Below are 27,274 nucleotides of genomic sequence, written 5' to 3'. Positions count from 1 at the left end.
AGTGGGGTCCTGGGGTGGGATGATTAGTGGGGTCCTGGGGTGGGATGGTTAGTGGGGTCCTGGGGTGGGATGGTTAGTGTGGCCCTAGGGTGGGATGGTTAGTGGGGCCCTGGGGTGGGATGGTTAGTTGGGTCCTGGGGTGGGATGGTTAGTGGGGCCCTGGGGTGGGATGTTTAGTGGGGCCCTGGGGTGGGATGTTTAGTGGGGCCCTGGGGTGGGATGGTTAGTGGGGTCCTGGGGTGGGTTGGTTAGTGGGGCCCTGGGGTGGGATGGTTAGTGGGGTCCTGGGATGGGATGGTTAGTGAGGCCCTTGGGTAGGATGGTTAGTGGGGCCCTTGGGTGGGATGGTTAGTGGGGCCCTTGGGTGGGATAGTTTGTGGGGTCCTGGGGTAGGATGGTTAGTGGGGCCCTGGGGTGGGATGGTTAGGGTTGGATGGTTAGTGGGGTCCTTGGGTGGGATGGTTAGTGGGGTCCTGGGGTGGGATGGTTAGTGGGGCCCTGGGGTGGGATGGTTAGTGGGGCCCTGGGGTGGGATGGTTAGTGGGGTCCTGGGGTAGGATGGTTAGTGGGGTTCTGGGGTGGGATGGTTAGTGGAGTCCTGGGGTAGGATGGTTAGTGGGACCCTGGGGTGGAATGGTTAGTGGGGTCCTGGGGTGGGATTGTTAGTGGGGTCCTGGGGTGGGTTGGTTAGTGGGGTCCTGGGGAAGATGGTTAGTGGGGTCCTGGGGTGGGATGTTTAGTGGGGTCCTGGGGAGGGATGGTTAGTGGGGTCCTGGGGTGGGATGGTTAGTGGGGTCCTGGGGTGGGATGGTTAGTGGGGTCCTGGGGTGGGATGGTTAGTGGGGTCCTGGGGTGGGATGGTTAGTGGCGTCCTGGGGTGGGATGGTTAGTGGGGCCCTGGGGTGGGATGGTTAGTGGGGCCCTGGGGTGGGATGGTTAGTGGGGTCCTGGGGTAGGATGGTTAGTGGGGTTCTGGGGTGGGATGGTTAGTGGGGTCCTGGGGTGGGATTGTTAGTGGGGTCCTGGGGTGGGTTGGTTAGTGGGGTCCTGGGGAAGATGGTTAGTGGGGTCCTGGGGTGGGATGTTTAGTGGGGTCCTGGGGAGGGATGGTTAGTGGGGTCCTGGGGTGGGACGGTTAGTGGGGTCCTGGGGTGGGATGGTTAGTGGCGTCCTGGGGTGGGATGTTTAGTGGGGTCCTGGGGAGGGATGGTTAGTGGGGTCCTGGGGTAGGATGGTTAGTGGGGCCCTGGGGTGGGATGGTTAGTGGGGTCCTGGGGTGGGATGGTTAGTGGGGTCCTGGGGTGGGATGGTTAGTGGGGTCCTGGGGTGGGATGGTTAGTGGGGCCCTGGGGTGGGATGGTTAGTGGGGCCCTAGGGTGGGATGGTTAGTGGGGCCCTGGGGTGGGATGGTTAGTGGGGTCCTGGGGTGGGATGGTTAGTGGGGTCCTGGGGTAGGATGGTTAGTGGGGTCCTGGGGTGGGATGGTTAGTGGGGTCCTGGGGTGGGATGGTTAGTGGGGTCCTGGGGTGGGATGGTTAGTGGGGTCCTGGGGTGGGATGGTTAGTGGGGCCCTGGGGTGGGATGGTTAGTGGGGCCCTGTGGTGGGATGGTTAGTGGGGTCCTGGGGTGGGATGGTTATTGGGGTCCTGGGGTGGGATGGTTAGTGGGGTCTTGGGATGGGATGGTTAGTGGGGTCCTGGGGTGGGATGGTTAGTGGGGTCTTGGGATGGGATGGTTAGTGGGGTCCTGGGGTGGGATGGTTAGTGGGGTCTTGGGATGGGATGGTTAGTGGGGTCTTGGGATGGGATGGTTAGTGGGGTCCTGGGGTGGGATGGTTAGTGGGGTCTTGGGATGGGATGGTTAGTGGGGTCCTGGGGTGGGATGGTTAGTGGGGTCTTGGGATGGGATGGTTAGTGGGGTCCTGGGGTGGGATGGTTAGTGGGGAATGCGATGATAGGAATAGTGAGTTTAAAAAGCAGCAGGATACAATGGTGACGGAAAATGCGAAAAACAAAATACAGACCCTCCAACATTTTGAGAGTAAAAATAGGTCCCTCTGCTGTTCCTCTGCTCGTGCTGGAGGGAGACACTTCCAAGCGCTCCCTATGGAAGTCCCATGACTTACAGTTGTGTGAAAAAGAAAGTACACCCTCTTTGAATTCTATGGTTTGACATATCAGGACATAATAACAATCATCTGTTCCTTAGCAGGTCTTAAAATGAGGTAAATACAACCTCAGATGAACAACAACACCTGACATATTACACCGTGTTATGATTTATTTAACAAAAATAAAGCCAAAATTGAGAAGCCATGTGTGAAAAACTAAGTACACCTTATGATTCAATAGCTTGTAGAACCACCTTTAGCAGCAATAACTTGAAGTTATCGTTTTCTGTATGACTTTATCAGTCTCTCACATCGTTGTGGAGGAATTTTGGCCCACTCTTCTTTACAACGTTGCTTCAGTTCATTGAGGCTTGTGGGCATTTGTTTATGCACAGCTCTCTTAAGGTCCAGCCACAGCATTTCAATCGGGTTGAGGTCTGGACTCTGACTGGGCCTTTGCAACACCTTGATTCTTTTCTTTTTCAGCCATTCTGTTGTAGATTTGCTGGTGTGCTGGGGATCATTGTCCTGTTGCATGACCCAATTTCGGCCAAGCTTTAGCTATCGGACAGATGGCCTCACATTTGACTCTAGAATACTTTTGTATACAGAGGAGTTCATGGTCGACTCAATGACTGCAAGGTTCCCAGGTCCTGTGGCTGCAAAACAAGCCCAAATCATCACCCCTCTACCACCGTGCTTGACGGTTGTATGAGGTGTTTGTGCTGATATGCTGGGCTTGGTTTTCGCCAAATGTGGCGCTGTGCATTATGGCCAAACGTCTCCACTTTGGTCTCGTCTGTCCAAAGGACATTGTTCCAGAAGTCTTGTGGTTTGTTCAGATGCAACTTTGCAAACCTAAGCCGTGTTGCCATGTTCTTTTTAGAGAGAAGAGTCTTTCTCCTGGCAACCCCTCCAAACAAACCATACTTGTTCAGTCTTTTTCTAATTGTACTGTCATAAACTTTAACATGTAACATGCTAACTGAGGCCTGTAGAGTCTGAGATGTAACTCTTGGGTTTTTGCAATTTCTCTGAGCATTGCACGGTCTGACCTTGGGGTGAATTTGCTGGGACGTCCACTCCTGGGAAGATTGGCAACTGTCTTGAATGTTTCCACTTTTGAATAATCTTTCTCACTGTAGAATGATGGACTATAAATTGTTTGGAAATGGCCTTATAACCCTTCCCAGATTGATGGGCAGCAACAATTGCTTCTCTAAGGTAATTGCTGATGTCTTTCCTCCTTGCATTGTGTTAACACACAACTGAATGCTCCAGACCAGCAAACTGCTAAAACTTCAGCTTTTATAGAGGTGGTTACACTTGCTGATGATCAATTAATCAAGGGCATTTGATTAGCAGCACCTGTCTGCCACATAGCATCTTGATTCCTATGGAAGCAGTAAGGGTGTACTTAGTTTTTCACACATAGCTTCTCCATTTTGGCTTTATTTGTGTTAAATAAATCATGACACGGTGTAATATGTCATGTGTTGTTGTTCATCTGAGGTTGTATTTACCTACTTTTTAGACCTGCTAAGGAACAGATGATTGTTATTATTCCCTGATATGTAAAACCATGGAATTCAAAGAGGATGCACTTTCTTTTTCACACCACTGTATGTATCAGTGTCTATCAGTGTGTTAATGTGTGAGTATCAGTGTGTTAATGTACGTGTATCAGTGTGTTAATGTGCGTGTATCAGTGTGTGTATTCTGTGCATCAGTGTGTTTGTCAGTTTGTTAATGTGTGTGTTTCAGTGTGTTAAAGTTTGGGTATTCTGTGTGTTAATGCATGTGTATTTTATGTATCAGTGTGTTAATGTGTGCATTACTGTGTGTGTATCACTATGTTTATTACTGTGTGTGTATCAGTTTGTTTTTCAGTGTGTAATGTGAGTGTATCACTGGGTAAATGTTTGTGTATCAGTCTGTGTGTGTATTGTGTCAGTGTGTTAATGTGTACGTTTCAGTGTATTCATGTGTGTGTATCAGTGTGTATCAGTGTGTGTGTTAATGCGTGTGTATTAGTGTGTTAATGCGTGTGTATTAGTGTGTGTTAATGCATGTGTATCAGTGTGTGTGTTAATGTGTGTATCAGTGTGTGTATCAGTGTGTGTGTGTGTGTGTATCAGTGTGTGTTAATGTGTGTATATCAGTGTGTGTGTTAATGCATGTGTATCAGTGTGTGTGTGTATATCAGTGTGTATGTGTGTATCAGTGTGTGTGTATCAGTGTGTGTATGTGTGTATCAGTATGTGTGTATCAGTGTGAGTATGTGTGTATCAGTGTGTATGTTTGTATCAGTGTGTATGTGTGTATCAGTGTGTGTGTGTGTATCAGTGTGTGTGTGTGTGTGTGTGTATCAATGTGTGTATGTGTGTATCAGTGTGTGTGTATCAGAGTGTGTGTTTGTGTATCAGTGTGTGTGTGTATCAGTGTATGTGTGTATCAGTGTGTGTGTATCAGTGTGTGTATGGGTGTATCAGTGTGTATGTGTGTATCAGTGTGTGTGTATCAGAGTGTGTGTTTGTGTATCAGTGTGTGTGTGTATCAGTGTATCAGTGTGTGTGTGTCAGTGTGTGTGTGTGTGTGTGTGTGTGTGTGTGTGTACCAGTGTATGTGTGTATCAGTGTGTGTGTATCAGTGTGTGTATGGATGTATCAGTGTGTATGTGTGTATCAGTGTGTTGGGAAAGTAGTGCACTGGGGTTACAAAGAATCAGTTGGCAGAATTAGGCAGCAACTATCAATAGCAGAGGACACTATTAACCCTTCACTGCCAGAGGGACTCAGCTGACAGTGTGCGTCAGTTTCTTTCTGCGCTGTGCAGCAGGGGAGGGGGGGGGGGGCTGTATATAGAATTACTGTCCCCTGTAAGTGTGTGGGGTTTCTTGAGCTTGCTGGAATTCTGTGTGTTTATTAACTGTCCCCTGTAAGACTCAGATCCACAAGAGGGCGCTAAACTCTACCCCCATTCATATGACCAACGCTTCGGCCTTAGAGAGGCAGAACCACAAATACCGTGAGGGGACTAAACAGCCGCAGGGGGTTAAACAGCAGCAGGGGGTTAAACAGCAGCAGGGGGTTAAACAGCAGCAGGGGGTTAAACAGCAGCAGGGGGTTAAACAGCAGCAGGGGGTTAAACAGCAGCAGGGGGTTAAACAGCAGCAGGGGACTAAACAGCAGCAGGGGGTTAAACAGCAGCAGGAAGTTAAACAGCAGCAGGGGGTTAAACAGCAGCCGGGGACTAAACAGCAGCAGGGGACTAAACAGCAGCAGGGGGCTAAACAGCAGCAGGGGGTTAAACAGCAGCAGGGGGCTAAACAGCAGCAGGGGACTAAACAGCAGCAGGGGGCTAAACAGCAGCAGGGGGTTAAACAGCAGCAGGGGGTTAAACAGCAGCAGGGGGCTAAACAGCAGCAGGGGACTAAACAGCAGCAGGGGGTTAAACAGCAGCAGGGGGTTAAACAGCAGCAGGGGGTTAAACAGCAGCCGGGGACTAAACAGCAGCAGGGGGTTAAACAGCAGCAGGGGGTTAAACAGCAGCAGGGGGTTAAACAGCAGCAGGGGGTTAAACAGCAGCAGGGGACTAAACAGCAGCAGGGGGTTAAACAGCAGCCGGGGACTAAACAGCAGCAGGGGGTTAAACAGCAGCAGGGGGTTAAACAGCAGCAGGGGGTTAAACAGCAGCAGGGGACTAAACAGCAGCAGGGGGTTAAACAGCAGCAGGGGGTTAAACAGCAGCAGGGGGTTAAACAGCAGCAGGGGACTAAACAGCAGCAGGGGGTTAAACAGCAGCAGGGGGTTAAACAGCAGCAGGGGGTTAAACAGCAGCGGGGGGCTAAACAGCAGCGGGGGGTTAAACAGCAGCAGGGGGTTAAACAGCAGCAGGGGGCTAAACAGCAGCAGGGGGTTAAACAGCAGCAGGGGGTTAAACAGCAGCAGGGGGCTAAACAGCAGCGGGGGGTTAAACAGCAGCGGGGGGTTAAACAGCAGCGGGGGGTTAAACAGCAGCTGGGGACTAAACAGCAGCAGGGGGTTAAACAGCAGCAGGGGGTTAAACAGCAGCAGGGGGTTAAACAGCAGCAGGGGGCTAAACAGCAGCAGGGGGTTAAACAGCAGCAGGGGGCTAAACAGCAGCAGGGGGCTAAACAGCAGCAGGGGGTTAAACAGCAGCAGGGGGTTAAACAGCAGCAGGGGGCTAAACAGCAGCAGGGGGCTAAACAGCAGCAGGGGGCTAAACAGCAGCAGGGGGCTAAACAGCGTAGGAAATCTCGTTCTCATCTTAAAGGACTTGGTGGGGCACCCCGTGGGTTAACCCTTTCTAGGCTGCAGTGCTGAAACCCCGCGGGTTAACCCTTTGTAGGCTGCAGTGCTGAAACCCCGCGGGTTAACCCTTTCTAGGCTGCAGTGCTGAAACCCCGCGGGTTAACCCTTTCTAGGCTGCAGTGCTGAAACCCAGCGGGTTAACCCTTTCTAGGCTGCAGTGCTGAAACCCAGCGGGTTAACCCTTTCTAGGCTGCAGTGCTGAAACCCAGCGGGTTAACCCTTTCTAGGCTGCAGTGCTGAAACCCAGCGGGTTAACCCTTTCTAGGCTGCCGTGCCGAAACCCCGCGGGTTAACCCTTTCTACGCTGCCGTACCGAAACCCCACGGGTTAACCCTTTCTAGGCTGCCATACCGAAACCCTGCGGGTTAACCCTTTCTAGGCTGCAGTGCCGAAACCCCGCGGGTTAACCCTTTCAGTGCTGGATGGGTTTAGTGCTACTCCATATAATCCCTGGGAGTCACCCATTCAACAGACTGTCAACAGTCCATAAAGGGCCTGATATACTAAGTGGTGTTACGCCACGAGACTCCTTCCGGCCTCTTTACTCGAACAGGTGGTAATGGGCCGTATCTACTTAACCGTAACGCACGCTGCCTCACGCAGTAGCGTGGCTTAGTAGATATGACCCTAACGGCCTTATTCTGCATCCGCCGAGGCGGCCACTTGGGCTGTTTTCGCCAGAAATTCCCTATTGAAATCAATGGGGGACATTGGGCGCAAATACAGAATAAAGCCCTAAATCCCCCCCCCCCCCCCCCCGCGTGTTCTAAGGGAGCAGGAGACCCCTGGGACGCCGGCAGTACTGGTCTGGCAGTGACATGATTGGGCTCAGTTACTGTGAGTGAGGATCCCTCGCTCTGTCTGTCTCTGTGTGTCACATCGTCTCACCCTCTCACCCCCAGGCCCTCTCTCTGCTCCGTGTGTCACATCGTCTCACCCTCTCACCCCCAGGCCCTCTCTCTGCTCCGTGTGTCACATCGTCTCACCCTCTCACCCCCAGGCCCTCTCTCTGCTCCGTGTGTCACATCGTCTCACCCTCTCACCCCCAGGCCCTCTCTCTGCTCCGTGTGTGACACACTCCTTCTGCTTCACTATCGCTCTCTGTCATTGCACATCTGTGCATCCATCTCAGACTGCTTCTCCTTCACTATTGCTATTTCTATATATAATGTGTGTGTGTGTACCTTCCCTCCTGTCTTGAAGCATACGTGTGTGTATATATATACAAACACACACATATATAATATATATATAATATAGATATGTGTGTGTCTCTCTCTCTGTCTGTATATATATATATATATATATATAAAATCAAAAAATAAATAGATGATACCGTTCTGTGGCTAACGAAATGCTTTTATTTGTGCGAGCTTTCGAGATACACTGATCTCTTCTTCATTGTAACATCGCCGGAAGAAGAGATCAGTGTATCTCGAAAGCTCGCACAAATAAAAGCATTTCGTTAGCCACAGAACGGTATCGTCTATTTATTTTTTGATTATTGAAGCTCGGCTAACACGGTACTGATACCTCTACATGTATATATGTATATATTGTACCCTCCAGCTCTCTGTCTGTATATATATATATATATTGTACCCTCCAGCTCTCTGTCTTTCTAGACTATATTTTCTGTCTATTTATTTCTCTCCCCTATCTGTCCCCCCTTTTCTTCTCTTCCCCTCCAAACATCCCCTATCATTCTCCCTCTCCCTTCACCCCTCATATTTTCCTCCTTAATCTCCCCCTTTATCTCACTCCTTCCCTCCTTCCCCCTACATCTCTCCCTCCCCACCTCTGTCTCCATGGCAATTCCTCTGTTACGTCCCTCTCTCCCTTTCTCCCTCTCTATCCTGATCCCCGGCTGTCTCTCTTTCTCCTCTCTCTCCCCCTCCCTCTCTATCCTGATCCCCTGCTGTCTCTTTCTCCTCTCTCTCTCCCTCCCTCTTTGTTTTTTATAACCGGTTTGTCTCATTTCTCTCCCTCTACCCCCTCTGTCTCTCTGCACCCCCCCCCCATCTCCTCCTTTCTCTCATCTCTCTCCCCCCTCCTCTCTCTCCTCCCTCTCACCCCCTCTCTATTCCTCCCCCTCTCTCGCCCCATCTCTCTTTCCCTCACCTGTCTCTTTGTCTTCTCTTCCTATCCATCTCCTTGTTTATCATCCTCTCTCCCTCCCTCTCTCCCTCCCTTTCTCCCTCTCTCCCCCTCCCTTTCTCTCTCTCTCCCCCTCACAACTCTGCTTCTTTATAACCTGGCATCAGCTGGGCCTGTTGAGCCCGATGGGTTAGTGACCGTAGGTGGCTGTTTGCACCCCTGGGCTGGCTGCAGGTGCACATAGGCCCTTACCTTTAAACATGGGTCCAGTGTGCTGAACGCACTGTGATGCTGGCTGCCTGTTTCTCTCCCTGCTTTGATCTCTCTGCCCTCCCCACCCTCCCTCCTCTCCAGCACTGAGATGCTGCTGCTCGCCTCACGTGATCCGAATACGGAGCATCCCAACAGATTCCCTACAGATGCTCGGAGACAGGAGGCGGGCGGAGGGGGGTACAGGGGATGCTGAGAGAAGGGGGGGGGGATACAGGGGATGCTGAGAGAGGGGGGGGGGGATACAGGTGATGCTGAGAGAGAAGAGGGGGGGTACAGGGGATGCTGAGAGAGAAGAGGGGGGGGGGGATACAGGGGATGCTGAGAGAGAAAAGGGGGGGGGATACAGGGAATGCTGAGAGAGGGGGGGGGATACAGGGGATGCTGAGAGAGAGGGGGGATACAGGGGATGCTGAGAGGGGGGGATACAGGGGATGCTGAGAGAGAGGGGGGGGATACAGGGGATGCTGAGAGGGGGGGGGGGATACAGGGGATGCTGAGAGAGAGGGGGGGGGGATACAGGGGATGCTGAGAGAGAGGGGGGGATACAGGGGATGCTGAGAGAAGGGGGGGATACAGGGGATGCTGAGAGAGGGGGGGGGATACAGGGGATGCTGAGAGAGAAGAGGGGGGGAGAGGGGGAGAGTGTTGCAGGAATGCTGAGAAATGGGGAGGGAGAGGGATGCTGAGAGATGAGGGGGAGAGGGATGCTGAGAGATGAGGGCGAGAGGGTTGCTGAGAGATGAGGGGGGAGAGGCATGAGAGGGATGCTGAGAGATGAGGGGGAGAGGGGTGAGGGATGCTGAGAGATGAGGGGGAGAGGGATGCTGAGAGATGAGGGGGAGAGGGATGCTGAGAGATGGGGGGGGGAGAGGGATGCTGAGAGATGGGGGGAGAGGGGTGCTGAGAGATGAGGGGGAGAGGGGTGCTGAGAGATGGGGGGAGAGGGGTGAGGGATGCTGAGAGATGACGGGGAGAGGTGTGAGAGGGATGCTGAGAGATGAGGGGGAGAGGGGGAGAGATACTGAGAGATGAGGGAGAGGCGTGAGGGATGCTGAGAGATGACGGGGAGAGGTGTGAGAGGGATGCTGAGAGATGAGGGGGAGAGGAGGAGAGGGATGCTGAGAGATGAGGGGGAGAGATGCAGAGAGATGAGGGGGAGAGGGATGCTGAGAGATGAGGGGGAGAGGGGGGAGAGCGATGCTGAGAGATGAGGGGGAGAGGGATGCTGAGAGATAAGGGGGAGAGGTGTGAGAGGGATGCTGAGAGATGAGGGGGAGAGGGATGCTGAGAGATGAGGGGGAGAGGGATGCTGAGATGAGGGGGAGAGGCGTGAGAGGGATGCTGAGAGATGAGGGGGAGAGGGATGCTGAGAGATGAGGGGGAGAGGGATGCCGAGAGATGAGGGGGAGAGGCGTGAGAGGGATGCTGAGAGATTGGGGAGAGGGATGCTGAGAGATGAGGGGGAGAAGGATGCTGAGAGATGAGGGGGAGAGGGATGCTGAGAGATGAGGGGGAGAGGGGAGAGAGATGACAGGGAGAGAAATGCTGAGAGATGAGGGGGAGAGGCGTGAGAGGGATGCTGAGAGATGAGGGGGAGAGGGGGGGAGAGATGACAGATGAGAGTGGTGAGGGATGCTGGGAGGAGAGGGGTGAGAGGAATGCTGAGAGATGAAGGGAGAATAGAGAGACAGATGGTGAAGCTAAGAGAGAGGGGAGAGAGGGGGAGAGAGGAGGTTGGCAATTCGTATTAGGTAGAAAGGAGGGGGGATGCAGTGATGTTGAGAGAGAAGGGGGAGCGAGAAAGGAGAAGGTGGCAAGAGGAAAAGAGGAAAGGGAGGGGAGTACAGTAATATAAAGAAAGGAGGTGGGGGAAGAAAGAGGGGTGCAGTAATTCTGGGAGAGGAGGGAGGAGGCAAATAAGGGGGGCAGGGGACATAATGAATGAGGGGGATTCTGGGAGACGAGGCAAGTCGGTTACATTGCTGCTACAAGGGGAGAGATGGGAGAGGTGGGGGGGAGACAGGAAAGGGAGAACGGAGGGGTAAACATGGATAAAAGTGGAGAGGAGTAGTGGGGGGGGGGGGGGGGTGCAGTGGGATTCAGAGACATAGAGGACATAAAATAAGAGGAATACAGAAATGCTGAGGGGCTGACTCTATATCTGCCAAAGCCGCAGATCGGGCCAAGATTCCCCATTCACATTAATGGGGAATTTCACCCAAAAACGTCCCAATCTGTGGCTTCGGTACCTACAGAATACGTCCCAGAGAGGAGGGCGAGAGAAGTGAGGCTGAAAGATGCTGACGCTTCGAGGGGAGAGCACATGACTCTGAGAATACAGGTTATCACACCGCGAACGCGCCATAACTGGCACACGTGTCAATGGCGGGTAACGCAGGCGCACAGAGTCTGAGCCCACGTCTGAGCTGAGTGAATCCCGGGGTCAGATAATTAGATGTCGCTCATTGAGGTGAGGCTGATGGCAAGATGGAAGAGGTGAAGATCCGTGTGACCAGAGGGAAATGGAAGGAGTGATGTTAAGAGAGAAGGAGTTGAAGTTATGAGGTCTCTATTCAATACGGTGTAAACTTACCAAGGCCACCCCATGTCTTTGCCTCACCAGATGATGAGGGCGGGAGGTCTGGAGTAGAGAAGGAGACCCCTTCGGCGAGGGTCCGGACAAGTAACGGGGACGTCCCAGCTTTCTTCGACTTCTCTGCTGTTGATGGGGAGCCTCTTACCTTCCACCGTTGGCTTGTACTCTCTGCCTTCGGGACCTCAATCTTCCCCTCTGCAGCCCACCTCTCCCGGGCTTGGTTGACCATTGGGAGTGTTGACCACATGGCCCCTCGCTTCATAGGGACGGTCAATGACTGAGCAGGACTTCTAAGCACTGGCCTCAGGGTGGGCAAGAGGATAGCATCCCTTGAGATCAAGTTTTCCTTGAGACCCTTTAATAGAAGATCAGTGACTACAGATAAGAATTATCTCAGTGTTACAAAGAAACATAGAAATGAATGTTAGATCAGAGCCTCCCAGTCTGACATTATCCTTTGTTTGGTTTTTCCTTTTACATTGTGAAATCCCATGTGAATCCCTCTCCTGTATTAACCTCCACTACCTTTGCTGGGAGCCTCGTCCATGCATCCACCACACTTTCCACAAACAAGTTCTACCTGACATTTACCCTGAGCCTCCCACCTTTCCATTCTGATGACGATTCCAGAACAGGTCTGTGACAGGGTGAAGTAAGGTACTGATATTTATGCCTGGGAAACATACATCTGAGTCCTTCACCCAGCACTCAGAAGGTTATGGAATGGTTGGGCAATCAGGAAGTGAGCAGACACACCTGACAACCAGCATGAGATATAAGGAAGCCAAAGCTTGTAAGCAGGTGGCTGTCTCATACTACAGAGCTGTCCTATGCAGCTGCTATGCAGATGGATTTTTAACCCTCTCACGCTGTAAGAACTCTGATATTGTTCTATGACTATTGCGGTGTATGTTAAAAGGTTGGGAACTAGAGATAGCCAGCCAGCCTGATAGATAGGGCTTGGGTTGTGAGTAAGTTCTCCCAATGTGGAGTAGATGTTATTTTCCTATGTTTTGTATTGCCTTAAAGGGACAGTGTGCCCAAATGTGTAGTTCTGCGGTGAAGAAATAAAACCACTTAATATTTGCTTCAACCTGAAACTACACGTGTGGACTATTGTCTGACCTCGCCTCCAGGCCGTCCTGCCACAAGGTCAAAACGTTGGCTGGCAAAATGAACACAGCAAACTACAACTACATCTTAGAGCCGCACAGTAGTACAGTGTAGGTGCGCAAATCACCTTCATTAAAAGAGATAACCCGGGCAGACACTAATGATGAATGTTTCCGGCAAATTCCACTTCGGGTATTCATGTTGCAAAGCACACGCAGCGATCTTTTGAAAGCCATGTGTACTACTGTATGAGTTAATCCAGGGGTGCTAAACTCCAGTCCTTAAGCCCCCCCCCCCAAATGGTCAGGTGTTCAGGATATCCCAGCTTCAGCACAGGTGGCTCAATCAGCCTCTGATGGAGAAGCAGGGACTGATTGAGACACCTGTGCTGAAGCAGGGACTGACGTGATATATTATAGGCCAATAAATGTGCGCATTCTGTTATTTTCCAATCTTTGGGACCGATTCATTAACCCTTTCAAGTGTCCCATGACTGTGTTCTAATGCCGGGGGCCCATGATGTAGTGTTTGCTTCTCTGATATGGTAGATAACTTTCCGAATGTCACCTAAATGGAAGAGGAACAGAAAACGGGACTCCTCCTCTTGCGTTCCAAAGTGACATCATGATCATGTGATCGCACCCGAGGAGCGACCGGAGGATCGAGATGTGCCGGAGGGACTGTGGCTCCTTCCACGCTCTGAAGGTTAGACTGCGACAATGGTGTTAGGGTTGCCAGGTGTCCAGTATTGAACCAGACTGTCCTTTATTTGGACGCTCTGTCCAGTAAAAAATGAGAGGTAATACTGGGCGTGTATGTGTATACCGGTATTACCTCTCTGGGCGTGTATGTGTATACCGGTATTACCTCTCTGGGCGTGTATGTGTATACCGGTATTACCTCTCTGGGTGTGTATGTGTATACCGGTATTACCTCTCTGGGCGTGTATGTGTATACCGGTATTACCTCTCTGGGCGTGCATGTGTATACCGGTATTACCTCTCTGGGCGTGTATGTGTATACCGGTATTACCTCTCTGGGCGTCTATGTGTATACTGGTATTACCTCTCTGGGCGTGTATGTGTATACCGGTATTACCCCTCTGGGTGTGTATGTGTATACCGGTATTACCTCTCTGGGCGTGTATGTGTATACCGGTATTACCTCTCTGGGCGTGTATGTGTATACCGGTATTACCTCTCTGGGCGTGTATGTGTATACCGGTATTAGCTCTCTGGACGTGTATGTGTATACCAGTATTAGCTCTCTGAAGGTGTCTGTGTATACCGGTATTACCTCTATAGGCGTGTATGTGTATACCGGTATTACCTCTCTGGACGTGTATGTGTATACCGGTATTACCTCTCTGGGTGTGTATGTATATACTGGTATTACCTCTCTGGGCGTGTATGTGTATACCGGTATTACCTCTCTGGGCCTGTATGTGTATACCGGTATTACCCCTCTGGGTGTGTATGTGTATACCGGTATTACCTCTCTGGGCGTGTATGTGTATACCGGTATTACCTCTCTGGGCGTCTATGTGTATACTGGTATTACCTCTCTGGGCGTGTATGTGTATACCGGTATTACCCCTCTGGGTGTGTATGTGTATACCGGTATTACCTCTCTGGGCGTGTATGTGTATACCGGTATTACCTCTCTGGGCGTGTATGTGTATACCGGTATTACCTCTCTGGGCGTGTATGTGTATACCGGTATTACCTCTCTGGGCGTGTATGTGTATACCGGTATTAGCTCTCTGGACGTGTATGTGTATACCAGTATTAGCTCTCTGAAGGTGTCTGTGTATACCGGTATTACCTCTATAGGCGTGTATGTGTATACCGGTATTACCTCTCTGGACGTGTATGTGTATACCGGTATTACCTCTCTGGGTGTGTATGTATATACTGGTATTACCTCTCTGGGCGTGTATGTGTATACCGGTATTACCTCTCTGGGCCTGTATGTGTATACCGGTATTACCTCTCTGGGCGTGTATGCCGGTATTACCTCTCTGGACGTGTATGTGTATACCGGTATTACCTCTCTGGGCGTGTATGTGTATACCGGTATTACCTCTCTGGGCGTGTATGTGTATACCGGTATTACCTATCTGGGCGTGTATGTGTATGAGGTATTACCTCTCTGGACGTGTATGTGTATACCGGTATTACCTCTCTGGGTGTGTATGTATATACCGGTATTACCTCTCTGGGCGTGTATGTGAATACCGTTATTACCTCTCTGGGCGTGTAGGTGTATACCGGTATTACCTCTCTGGGCGTGTATGTGTATACTGGTATTACCTCTCTGAACGTGTATGTGTATACCGGTATTACCTCTCTGGACGTGTATGTGTATACCGGTATTACCTCTCTGGGTGTGTATGTGTATACCGGTATTACCTCTCTGGGCGTGTATGTGTATACCGGTATTACCTCTCTGGGTGTGTATGTGTATACCGGTATTACCTCTCTGGGCGTGTATGTGTATGAGGTATTACCTCTCTGGGCGTGTATGTGTATATCGGTATTACCTCTCTGGGCATGTATGTGTATACCGGTATTACCTCTCTGGGCGTGTACTGTATGTGTATACCGGTATTACCTCTCTGGGCGTGTATGTGTATACCGGTATTACCTCTCTGGGCGTGTATGTGTATACCGGTATTAGCTCTCTGGACGTGTATGTGTATACCAGTATTAGCTCTCTGAAGGTGTCTGTGTATACCGGTATTACCTCTATAGGCGTGTATGTGTATACCGGTATTACCTCTCTGGACGTGTATGTGTATACCGGTATTACCTCTCTGGGTGTGTATGTATATACTGGTATTACCTCTCTGGGCGTGTATGTGTATACCGGTATTACCTCTCTGGGCCTGTATGTGTATACCGGTATTACCTCTCTGGGCGTGTATGCCGGTATTACCTCTCTGGACGTGTATGTGTATACCGGTATTACCTCTCTGGGCGTGTATGTGTATACCGGTATTACCTCTCTGGGTGTGTATGTGTATACCGGTATTACCTCTCTGGGCGTGTATGTGTATACCGGTATTACCTCTCTGGGTGTGTATGTGTATACCGGTATTACCTCTCTGGGCGTGTATGTGTATACCGGTATTACCTCTCTGGGCGTGCATGTGTATACCGGTATTACCTCTCTGGGCGTGTATGTGTATACCGGTATTACCTCTCTGGGCGTCTATGTGTATACTGGTATTACCTCTCTGGGCGTGTATGTGTATACCGGTATTACCCCTCTGGGTGTGTATGTGTATACCGGTATTACCTCTCTGGGCGTGTATGTGTATACCGGTATTACCTCTCTGGGCGTGTATGTGTATACCGGTATTACCTCTCTGGGCGTGTATGTGTATACCGGTATTAGCTCTCTGGACGTGTATGTGTATACCAGTATTAGCTCTCTGAAGGTGTCTGTGTATACCGGTATTACCTCTATAGGCGTGTATGTGTATACCGGTATTACCTCTCTGGACGTGTATGTGTATACCGGTATTACCTCTCTGGGTGTGTATGTATATACTGGTATTACCTCTCTGGGCGTGTATGTGTATACCGGTATTACCTCTCTGGGCCTGTATGTGTATACCGGTATTACCCCTCTGGGTGTGTATGTGTATACCGGTATTACCTCTCTGGGCGTGTATGTGTATACCGGTATTACCTCTCTGGGCGTCTATGTGTATACTGGTATTACCTCTCTGGGCGTGTATGTGTATACCGGTATTACCCCTCTGGGTGTGTATGTGTATACCGGTATTACCTCTCTGGGCGTGTATGTGTATACCGGTATTACCTCTCTGGGCGTGTATGTGTATACCGGTATTACCTCTCTGGGCGTGTATGTGTATACCGGTATTACCTCTCTGGGCGTGTATGTGTATACCGGTATTAGCTCTCTGGACGTGTATGTGTATACCAGTATTAGCTCTCTGAAGGTGTCTGTGTATACCGGTATTACCTCTATAGGCGTGTATGTGTATACCGGTATTACCTCTCTGGACGTGTATGTGTATACCGGTATTACCTCTCTGGGTGTGTATGTATATACTGGTATTACCTCTCTGGGCGTGTATGTGTATACCGGTATTACCTCTCTGGGCCTGTATGTGTATACCGGTATTACCTCTCTGGGCGTGTATGCCGGTATTACCTCTCTGGACGTGTATGTGTATACCGGTATTACCTCTCTGGGCGTGTATGTGTATACCGGTATTACCTCTCTGGGCGTGTATGTGTATACCGGTATTACCTATCTGGGCGTGTATGTGTATGAGGTATTACCTCTCTGGACGTGTATGTGTATACCGGTATTACCTCTCTGGGTGTGTATGTATATACCGGTATTACCTCTCTGGGCGTGTATGTGAATACCGTTATTACCTCTCTGGGCGTGTAGGTGTATACCGGTATTACCTCTCTGGGCGTGTATGTGTATACTGGTATTACCTCTCTGAACGTGTATGTGTATACCGGTATTACCTCTCTGGACGTGTATGTGTATACCGGTATTACCTCTCTGGGTGTGTATGTGTATACCGGTATTACCTCTCTGGGCGTGTATGTGTATACCGGTATTACCTCTCTGGGTGTGTATGTGTATACCGGTATTACCTCTCTGGGCGTGTATGTGTATGAGGTATTACCTCTCTGGGCGTGTATGTGTATATCGGTATTACCTCTCTGGGCATGTATGTGTATACCGGTATTACCTCTCTGGGCGTGTACTGTATGTGTATACCGGTATTACCTCTCTGGGCGTGTATGTGTATACCGGTATTACCTCTCTGGGCGTGTATATGTATACCGGTATTACCTTTCTGGACGTGTATGTGTATACCGGTATTACCTCTCTGGGCGTGTATGTGTATACCGGTATTACCTCTCTGGGCGTGTATGTGTATACCGGTATTACCTCTCTGGGCGTGTATGTGTATACCGGTATTACCTCTCTGGGCGTGTATGTGTATATCGGTATTACCTCTCTGGGCATGTATGTGTATACCGGTATTACCTCTCTGGGCGTGTATGTGTATACCGGTATTATCTCTCTGGGCGTGTATGTGTATACCGGTATTACCTCTCTGGGCGTGTATATTTATACCGGTATTACCTTTCTGGACGTGTATGTGTATACCAGTATTACCTCTCTGGGCGTGTATGTGTATACCGGTATTACCTCTCTGGGCATGTATGTGTATACCGGTATTACCTCTCTGGGCGTGTATGTGTATACCGGTATTATCTCTCTGGGCGTGTATGTGTATACCGGTATTACCTCTCTGGACGTGTATGTGTATGAGGTTTTTCCTCTCTGGGCGTGTATGTGTATACCGGTATTTCCTCTCTGGGCGTGTATGTGTATGAGGTATTACCTCTCTGGGCGTGTATGTTTATACCGGTATTACCTCTCTGGGCGTGTATGTGTACACTGGTATTGCCTCTCTGGGCGTGTATGTGTATACCGGTATTACCTCTCTGGGTGTGTATGTGTATACCGGTATTTCCTCTCTGGGCGTGTATGTGTATGAGGTATTACCTCTCTGGGCGTGTATGTGTATGCCGGTATTACCTCGCTGGGCGCGTATGTGTATACCGGTATTACCTCTCTGGGCGTGTATGTGTATACCGGTATTATCTGTCTGGGCGTGTATGTGTATACCGGTATTACCTCTCTGGGCGTGTATGTGTATACCGGTATTACCTCGCTGGGCATGTATGTGTATACCGGTATTACCTCTCTGGGCGTGTATGTGTATACCGGTATTACCTCTCTGGACGTGTATGTGTATACCGGTATTAACTCTCTGGGCGTGTATGTGTATACCGGTATTACCTCTCTGGGCGTGTATGTGTATACCGGTATTACCTCTCTGGGCGTGTATGTGTATACCGGTATTACCTCTCTGGGCGTGTATGTGTATACCGGTATTACCTCTCTGGGCGTGTATGTGTATATCGGTATTACCTCTCTGGGCATGTATGTGTATACCGGTATTACCTCTCTGGGCGTGTATGTGTATACCGGTATTATCTCTCTGGGCGTGTATGTGTATACCGGTATTACCTCTCTGGGCGTGTATATTTATACCGGTATTACCTTTCTGGACGTGTATGTGTATACCGGTATTACCTCTCTGGGCGTGTATGTGTATACCGGTATTACCTCTCTGGGCGTGTATGTGTATACCGGTATTACCTCTCTGGGCGTGTATGTGTATACCGGTATTATCTCTCTGGGCGTGTATGTGTATACCGGTATTACCTCTCTGGACGTGTATGTGTATGAGGTATTTCCTCTCTGGGCGTGTATGTGTATGAGGTATTACCTCTCTGGGCGTGTATGTGTATACCGGTATTACCTCTCTGGGCGTGTATGTGTACACCGGTATTGCCTCTCTGGGCGTGTATGTGTATACCGGTATTACCTCTCTGGGTGTGTATGTGTATACCGGTATTTCCTCTCTGGGCGTGTATGTGTATGAGGTATTACCTCTCTGGGCGTGTATGTGTATGCTGGTATTACGTCGCTGGGCGCGTATGTGTATACCGGTATTACCTCTCTGGGCGTGTATGTGTATACCGGTATTACCTGTCTGGGCGTGTATGTGTATACCGGTATTACCTCTCTGGGCGTGTATGTGTATACCGGTATTACCTCGCTGGGCGTGTATGTGTATACCGGTATTACCTCTCTGGGCGTGTATGTGTATACCGGTATTACTTCTCTGGACGTGTATGTGTATACCGGTATTACCTCTCTGGGCGTGTATGTGTATACCGGTATTACCTCTCTAGGTGTGTGTGTATACCGGTATTACTTCTCTGGGCGTGTATGTGTATACCGGTATTACCTCTCTAGGTGTGTGTGTATACCGGTATTACCTCTCTGGGCGTGTATGTGTATACCGGTATTATCTCTCTGGGGGTGTATGTGTATAACGGTATTACCTCTCTGGGCGTGTATGTGTATACCGGTATTACCTCTCTGTGCGTGTATGTGTATACCGGTATTACCTCTCTGTGCGTGTATGTGTATACCGGTATTACCTCTCTGGGCGTGTATGTGTATACCGGTATTACCTCTCTGGGCATGTATGTGTATACCGGTATTACCTCTCTGGACATAGTGACCTGACTGGCTTGGGGGGCCGCAGGATTTCCCCAGAGCATGGGGGCCGGGCAGCTTCCTGCATCCTAATTGGCTGCATTACCCAGCAGCAGCCAATCAGCAGGAGGTGTCAGGAGACTGGGGGTGGGGCCAGGGAGAGGGGGAATGCGTGGAGAGGTTTGCATTGTGTCCAGTATTTTCGGAGAAGGCGCCTGATAGCGCTATATGGCGTGTCCGTGTGAAGACGGGCAGCATGGCACGGAACTCTTCTCGCTGTACTCATTAAACATTTTTCACAAACCGCTGGAAAAAAAGGCATTTTAAGACAATTGGTTTGCAACTGCGCAGTTCCGCACTGTATGCAGAATAGCAAACTCGCAGAATAAGGTCTTTACATGCAAGTTAATACGCGGGGAGATTGCGTGTCGCGCAGGAAGTCACCGGCGGCCAGGTAAATAGACACATTTCTTGTGGAAAATCTGTACAAATGAGATGTTTTCACACAATTGTGTCTGTATAGATTTTTCTTAATGAAAACCGTGAAACCGCCCAATTTTACACCTCGGATGGTTTTGCATGATAATGAACAGGCCGCTTAGAGCAGGGGTGCGCAAACCTTTCCCCCTGCGTCCCCCGCCTGCTCTCCTCCCCTGCTTGCGCCCCCCCTCCTTACCTTGTCTTCGGCGTCAAATGACGCTGTGGTGTCACGTGACGTCACGTTGCCATGCTGCGTTGCTGTGGCGACGAATACACGGTAAGGCTGCGCTTATAGTCCTGGCGACGTGACGGTGCGTCAAAACAAATGTATTGAATCCATCGGGTGCGCTTATAGTAGGAGCAGCGCAACGGAGCAACGGCTTGTTCACGATCGCTGGAAGTCAATTACATTTGATTTTTCAGCGACCGCAGCGTGACGTCAGCGTCGCCGTCGCCGTCGCCTAAGGGAAGTTGCAGAGGCCTCACGCGATCCGCCAGCATTAATTGAAATACCTTGGGGGAGAGCGCGTGGCCTCTGCAACTGCCGCCCCCCCCCCCTGGAAAATCCCCCCCGCTGGACGTGCCCCCCAGTTTGCGCGCCCCCCAGTTTGTGCGCCCCCCAGTTTGCGCGCCCCTCAGTTTGCGCGCCCTTGCCTTAGAGTATACATCTTCTCACACTTCTCTCCTATATTTCCTAATCCCGTTGCACTCACTTGTACCCATCTAAAGGATTAAAAGTCTGTATTCACTAAATGGTGCTATGCGTCAGCACAGCCTGAATGGGGGTTAAGACGTGCTAGAGCTTACCACTCTTTAGTGACTATGGGCCAATTCATTCTATGTTGTCTAAAAAGAAGGTAGGGCAAAAATCTGGGTTACAACACCAATAGTGTGGCCATAACACTGAATATGTAGTGATGGGTACCAAAAAACATGAAGCATTAGTCACAGCTTCAAAAACATCTATTTAAAGCAAGAGTTCAAGCTGCCATTCTGTTACCTTTTCCCCCCACCTTTACTATCTGCATCAATACAATCCCCACAATGATCAGTAATTAGCTAAGTTGACGATCGATCCGTTCTCCTGTGATCGATCGGCGAAGATTCAGCTCGGGGGTTCACTAAATGGCTGTCAGCGCAGCATAAGAGGACCAAAGATGCAAAGTTCTGTGGGAAAGATCATGTGACCAGGCAGTTACTAGATACAATTGGTGCGCTGCTAGAGAGAGGGCAAGGCTCAAAAAGGGGTGTGCCAGTCAGAAGAGGAAGGGGATGTGACTTTGTAAATGGTTGCGATAGAAACAAAAAATGCTTCTTACATTATAATACATTAAAAATGTCACTCAGTTATTTTTTTTTATGGCAGAAAATATTTTCTCATAGTAGTGAACAGATTTAAAAACAAAAAACCGCTTGTAGGTTATTGCTTTGTCTGCAGCTTTAAAATGTATTGTGGAACAGCAGAGGTTCCCACATTACAGGTCCACCTTCCATCAGCTGAAGAAAGCTCCAGGCTGCACCTGGAACACTGTATCCTCTGCTGTTCCACAAACAATCTTAAAAAGATGTTCTTCAAGCTGTGAGTATTGTATTTGCACCCCCACTGCCATCGCTGGGATTCTGTACCCTGCATCCACCACTCTTTCAGAAAAGAAGACTCCCCCCACACATTTCCCTTCAGTCTTCTCACTTCTATCTTCCTCTGCTAAATATCTCCCCTTGTACCCGATTTATACCTTTGGTTCATACCCTGCTCTGCTCTTTGAGGGCAGGCGGCATGGGGCAGGTGTCCGTGGGCTTGTGACCACCGAGTTTTGGATTCTCATTGACAGAGAGCTGTGCTGTCTTCTCCCCAACATTGGGCTTCTTACATGTCCAACTTGGGAAGGCATTTCCAGTGAGGGCTTGGGGCACTCAAGGGAAGCAGTGATGCTTTGAGCAGAGTCAATAGTTTGGGAAGTACTGATCTCCATACGACCAGGACCTGCTGCTGAAGTTCTGTCAGATGCATGGTTGAAGGAGTCCACATATATTTTTGATGTTACCACAGGGGTGAGAGATGGAAGACACCCTATGTTGGATATGGAGCTCGAAGATGGACTGGGCAAGCGGCTGGGGTGGGTGGGGATTGAGGAACGTGGGATCCCAGATGTTTTTCTGCTTCGCAAGGGAGATGCGATAGGTCCACTCTCCATATCCTAGAACGTAGGACAGGAATGAGCTATGGTGGGACCTTACACAGAGATTGCTGAAGGAATGGGACGTGACAAGGGGACAGAGGGAACAAGGCAGGACAAGCTGTGAGGTGGATAAAAATGAGCACAGGACAGGGAGTGAGGCGTACAAGGAATAATAATGTCTGAGGTGTATAGAGAATAATAAGGTGTGGGGTGTATAGGGAATAATAATGTCTGAAGTGTATAGGGAATAATAAGGTGTTTGGTGTATAGGGAATAATAATGTCTGAAGTGTATAGGGAATAATAAGGTGTGGGGTGTATAGGGAATAAAAAGGTGTGAGATGTATAGGGAATAATAAGGTGCGAGATGTATAGGGAATAATAAGGTGTGAGGTGAATAGGGAATAATAAGGTGTGAGGTGTATAGGGAATAATAAGGTGCCGGGTGTATAGGGAATAATAAGGTGTGAGGTGTATAGGGAATAATAAGGTGTGAGGTGTATAGGGAATAATAAGGTGTGCGGTGTATAGGGAATAATAAGGTGTGAGGTGTATAGGGAATAATAAGGTGTGGGGTGTATAGGGAATAATAATGTCTGAAGTGTATAGGGAATAATAAGGTGTGGGGTGTATAGGGAATAATAATGTCTGAAGTGTATAGGGAATAATAAGGTGTGGGGTGTATAGGGAATAATAAGGTGTGGGGTGTATAGGGAATAATAAGGTGCGAGATGTATAGGGAATAATAAGGTGTGAGGTGTATAGGGAATAATAAAGTGTGGGGTGTATAGGGAATAATAAGGTGTGAGGTGTATAGGGAATAATAAGGTGTGGGGTGTATAGGGAATAATAAGGTGTGAGGTGTATAGGGAATAATAAGGTGTGAGGTGTATAGGGAACAATAAGGTGCGGGTGTATAGGGAATAATAAGGTGCGGATGTATAGGGAATAATAAGGTGTGAGGTGTATAGGGAATAATAAGGTGCGGGTGTATAGGGAATAATAAGGTGCGAGATGTATAGGGAATAATAAGGTGTGGGGTGTATAGGGAATAATAAGGTGTGAGGTATATAGGGAATAATAAGGTGCGGGTGTATAGGGAATAATAAGGTGCGGGTGTATAGGGAATAATAAGGTGCGGGTGTATAGGGAATGATAAGGTGCGGGTGTATAGGGAATAATAAGGTGCGGGTGTATAGGGAATAATAAGTTGCGGGGTGTATAGGGAATAATAAGTTGCGGGGTGTGTGTGTCACTTACATGATCTCAGGGTCTCAGCATGAGGTGAGCAGGACATTGTCCTTCACTGGATCTTCTGCACCCTTCTCATTTCTCCCTCCCGTCCCTCGTACGGGAACTTCGTCTCACACGTTTCCCTTCTCGCCTTGGTAAAGTTTGGCTGTGACCTGCGATTACATCAAAAACTCCAACCGGTTCGGACAAATGACCTTGCCTTCTTGTAGCTGCCTTGTGTCTGTCTGACCTCTGACCCTCGGGGGCGTCCTTATTAGATGTATAACTGACACAACGTGAGCTCTGACCTCTGCCTGGTACCTGGTAGAGTTCCCTGGTAGGATTGCATTACTTCTCTGACGACCCCCGCAGTGGCTGCAGCTATGGATGCAATGTGAGGATTCCTAAGGCTGTGGGTTCGTGGCACAAACATCTCTTTATTCTTCCCACACTGCGCTGTCCATTTCTGCACCCTGCAATACAACAGTGAGGGACAGAGCACTGGATACATACAGGGCCGTGCTGACTAAGCTGTCTTCTGGCATGACACCTACGGCGGCTGGACGACACCGTAGAGACTTCTCCAGTCAATAGGCGACAGAAGGTGTCTTGTGGCAGAAGACTGCTTAGTATACATGGGCCGCAGTGTCACCCAGTATCCAGAGAAAAGTCATAGATAGATGTGTATATAGGAAATGTACAAGCGCCTTCTGATCACACAGTAACATCAGTCAAAAGGCAGCATCCAGGTAGGGTTACCAGGTGTCCAGTTTTGAATCGGACGGTCCTGTGTTTGGGCACACTGTCCAGTAAAAAAATAGAGGTAATACTGGACATGTATGTGTATACCGGTATTGCCTCTCTGTGTGTGTACGTGTATACCGGTATTACCTCTCTGGGCGTGTATGTGTATACCGGTATTACCTCTCTGGGCGTGTATGTGTATACCGGTATTACCTCTCTGGGCGTGTATGTGTATACCGGTATTACCTCTCTGGGCGTGTATGTGTATACCGGTATTACCTCTCTGGGCGTGTATGTGTATACCGGTATTACCTCTCTGGGCGTGTACGTGTATACCGGTATTACCTCTCTGGGCGTGTATGTGTATACCGGTATTACCTCTCTGGGTGTGTATGTGTATACCGGTATTACCTCTCTGGGCGTGTATGTGTATACCGGTATTACCTCTCTGGGCGTGTATGTGTATACCGGTATTACCTCTCTGGGCGTGTACGTGTATACCGGTATTACCTCTCTGGGCGTGTATGTGTATACCGGTATTACCTCTCTGGGTGTGTATGTGTATACCGGTATTACCTCTCTGGGCGTGTATGTGTATACCGGTATTACCTCTCTGGGCGTGTATGTGTATACCGGTATTACCTCTCTTGGCGCGTATGTGTATACCGGTATTATCTCTCTGGGCGCGTATGTGTATACCGGTATTACCTCTCTGGGCATGTCTGTGTATACCGGTATTACCTCTCTGGGCGTGTATGTGTATACCGGTATTACCTCTCTGGGCGTGTCTGTGTATACCGGTATTACCTCTCTGGGCGTGTCTGTGTATACCGGTATTACCTCTCTGGGCGTGTCTGTGTATACCGGTATTACCTCTCTGGGCGTGTATGTGTATACCGGTATTACCTCTCTGGGCGTGTATGTGTATACCGGTATTACCTCTCTGGGCGTGTATGTGTATACCGGTATTACCTCTCTGGGCGTGTATGTCTATACCGGTATTACCTCTCTGGGCGTGTATGTGTATACCGGTATTACCTCTCTGGGCGTGTATGTGTATACCGGTATTACCTCTCTGGGCGTGTATGTGTATACTGGTATTACCTCTCTGGGTGTGTATGTGTATACCGGTATTACCTCTCTGGGAGTGTATGTGTATGCCCGGTATTACTTCTCTGGGCGTGTATGTGTATACCGCGATTACCTCTCTGGGCGTGTATGTGTATACTGGTATTACCTCTCTGGGTGTGTATGTGTATACCGGTATTACCTCTCTGGGAGTGTATGTGTATACCGGTATTACCTCTCTGGGAGTGTATGTGTATACCGGTATTACCTCTCTGGGCGTGTATGTGTATACCGGTATTACCTCTCTGGGAGTATTTGTGTATGCCCGGTATTACTTCTCTGGGCGTGTATGTGTATACCGGTATTACCTCTCTGGACATAGTGACCTGACCGGCTTGGGGGGGAACGTGAGATTTTCCTGAGCAGGGAGAGAGATAGGCTGCTGCTAGGGGGCTGGGCAGCTTCCTCCATCCTGATTGGCTGCTGCTGGGTAAAGCAGTCAATCAGGAGGAGATGTCAGGAGACTGGAGGTGGGGTCAGGGAGAGGAGGAAACAGCATGGAGTGGTGAGAGGGGTGTCTGTGTCTCGAGCACGTCCCACCTTTCACCATTGTGTCCAGTATTTTTGGTGAAGCCTCCTGGCATCCCTACATCCAGAGGAAATCAACGCCCTCTCAAGTCTCCCTTTAAAACATATTGGATAACGGGCTGACTGATATCTGGGTGACTGATATCTGGGTGGCTGATATCTGGGTGGCTGATATCTGGGTGGCTGATATCTGGGTGGCTGATATCTGGGTGACTGACGCCTTGTTTTTATCCATATCTGACACGCACGTATTTTTAGTCACCCAGATCAGACCCCTTAAGCATGGCACTAGAATTAGTTCACGGTGGTGATAGGAGGGATTTCCCCTTCAAACAAAATCACACTTTCAAGATTCTACACGAACAGATGATACAAAAGCAGTTACATGTATAAATATATTTTATTTATAGTAATAAAGCAGTTTTATTTTACATATTTTATTACACTTCAAGTCGGACTGGCTAATAAAACAGATAATATGTAACCTTTATTATCTCATTTATCCTGGCCACTTACTCCAGTGACACTGATTTTCTGTGAGCCTCACTGATCAGTGTCTCATAGGCTTCAACTAAGGCCGCGCTTGTAGTGCCGGCGACGTCGCCCGAAAACAAATGCATGGTCGCCGCCGCGTGCGCCTATAGTAAGCGCGACAGCAACGGGGCGACGTGATTTTTTGATCCGGCAATATTTGATTTTTCAGGGGCTGTCGCCTCATGTGACAGCCCCTGAACCAATCAATGGCCTGGTCGCCCGCACCGCCGCCACAAAGTGAAATACAACTTTCGCTAGCGGCGACGGGTGATGTCACGCGTCTCGGTCACAATACGCGCGGCCTAAGTCTTACAAACATTACCCATATTAACTGTGCTAATAAAGTGATTAAAACTTTATACAGACATACCCCGGTTTAAGGACACTCACGAATAAGGACATATTTACAATAGCCCCATACCCGTGTCCGTGCACTCGCCTTGTGAGTACGGACACTTAGTCAGCCCTACAGACCGCCGTAGTAGTGACACGCTGATTCCCCTCGCCCAATAGGCAAACGGCAGCTAGCGCATGCGGCTGTCAGCACGTCCTGAACAGCAATACCGGCTCCCTACCTGTACTGAAGCATCGACAAGTGGGGAAAAGGTAGTGCTTCACTTTAAGTACATTCTTACTGTACATTCATGCTCCAGTCCCATTGCGTACGTTAATGCGGGGTATGCCTGTATATATGCGTACGTTAATGCGGGGTATGCCTGTATATATGCGTACGTTAATGCGGGGTATGTATGTATATATGCGTACGTTAATGCGGGGTATGTATG

At 49.5% G+C, this 27,274-nt stretch overlaps 2 protein-coding genes across 6 annotated transcripts in view; one reads left to right on the top strand and one right to left on the bottom strand.

Moving 5' to 3' along the window:
• The window catches only part of SEPTIN3 (septin 3), a 28,485-nt gene extending 19,544 nt beyond the window's left edge, over positions 1 to 8,941 (bottom strand). For 2 of the 4 annotated variants that reach the window (XM_075573889.1, XM_075573893.1), the window contains exon 1: positions 8,794 to 8,940. In XM_075573889.1, coding sequence (XP_075430004.1) covers positions 8,794 to 8,803 — 10 coding nt within the window. In that variant the 5' untranslated portion in view covers positions 8,804 to 8,940. Of the gene's footprint in view, positions 1 to 8,565; positions 8,586 to 8,793 lie in introns of those variants that run through there. The other 2 variants (XM_075573890.1, XM_075573892.1) reach the window with 2 other exon arrangements.
• CENPM (centromere protein M) overlaps positions 1 to 27,274 on the top strand; it is a 66,944-nt gene that overhangs the window by 2,471 nt on the left and 37,199 nt on the right. Inside the window, exon 1 of one of the 2 annotated variants that reach the window (XM_075573895.1) lies at positions 13,069 to 13,228. The exons of the other annotated variant lie outside the window; for it this stretch is intronic. Within the exon in view, the coding sequence (XP_075430010.1) occupies positions 13,190 to 13,228 (39 nt within the window). The 5' untranslated portion in view covers positions 13,069 to 13,189. Of the gene's footprint in view, positions 1 to 13,068; positions 13,229 to 27,274 lie in introns of those variants that run through there. 2 annotated transcript variants of the gene reach the window in all.

This window comes from Ascaphus truei, chromosome 17 (assembly GCF_040206685.1).
Source record: "Ascaphus truei isolate aAscTru1 chromosome 17, aAscTru1.hap1, whole genome shotgun sequence".
Classification (NCBI taxonomy): domain Eukaryota; kingdom Metazoa; phylum Chordata; class Amphibia; order Anura; family Ascaphidae; genus Ascaphus; species Ascaphus truei.
The sequence above is the reverse complement of the archived record's forward strand: the minus strand, read 5'-3'. Positions and strand labels throughout refer to the sequence as shown.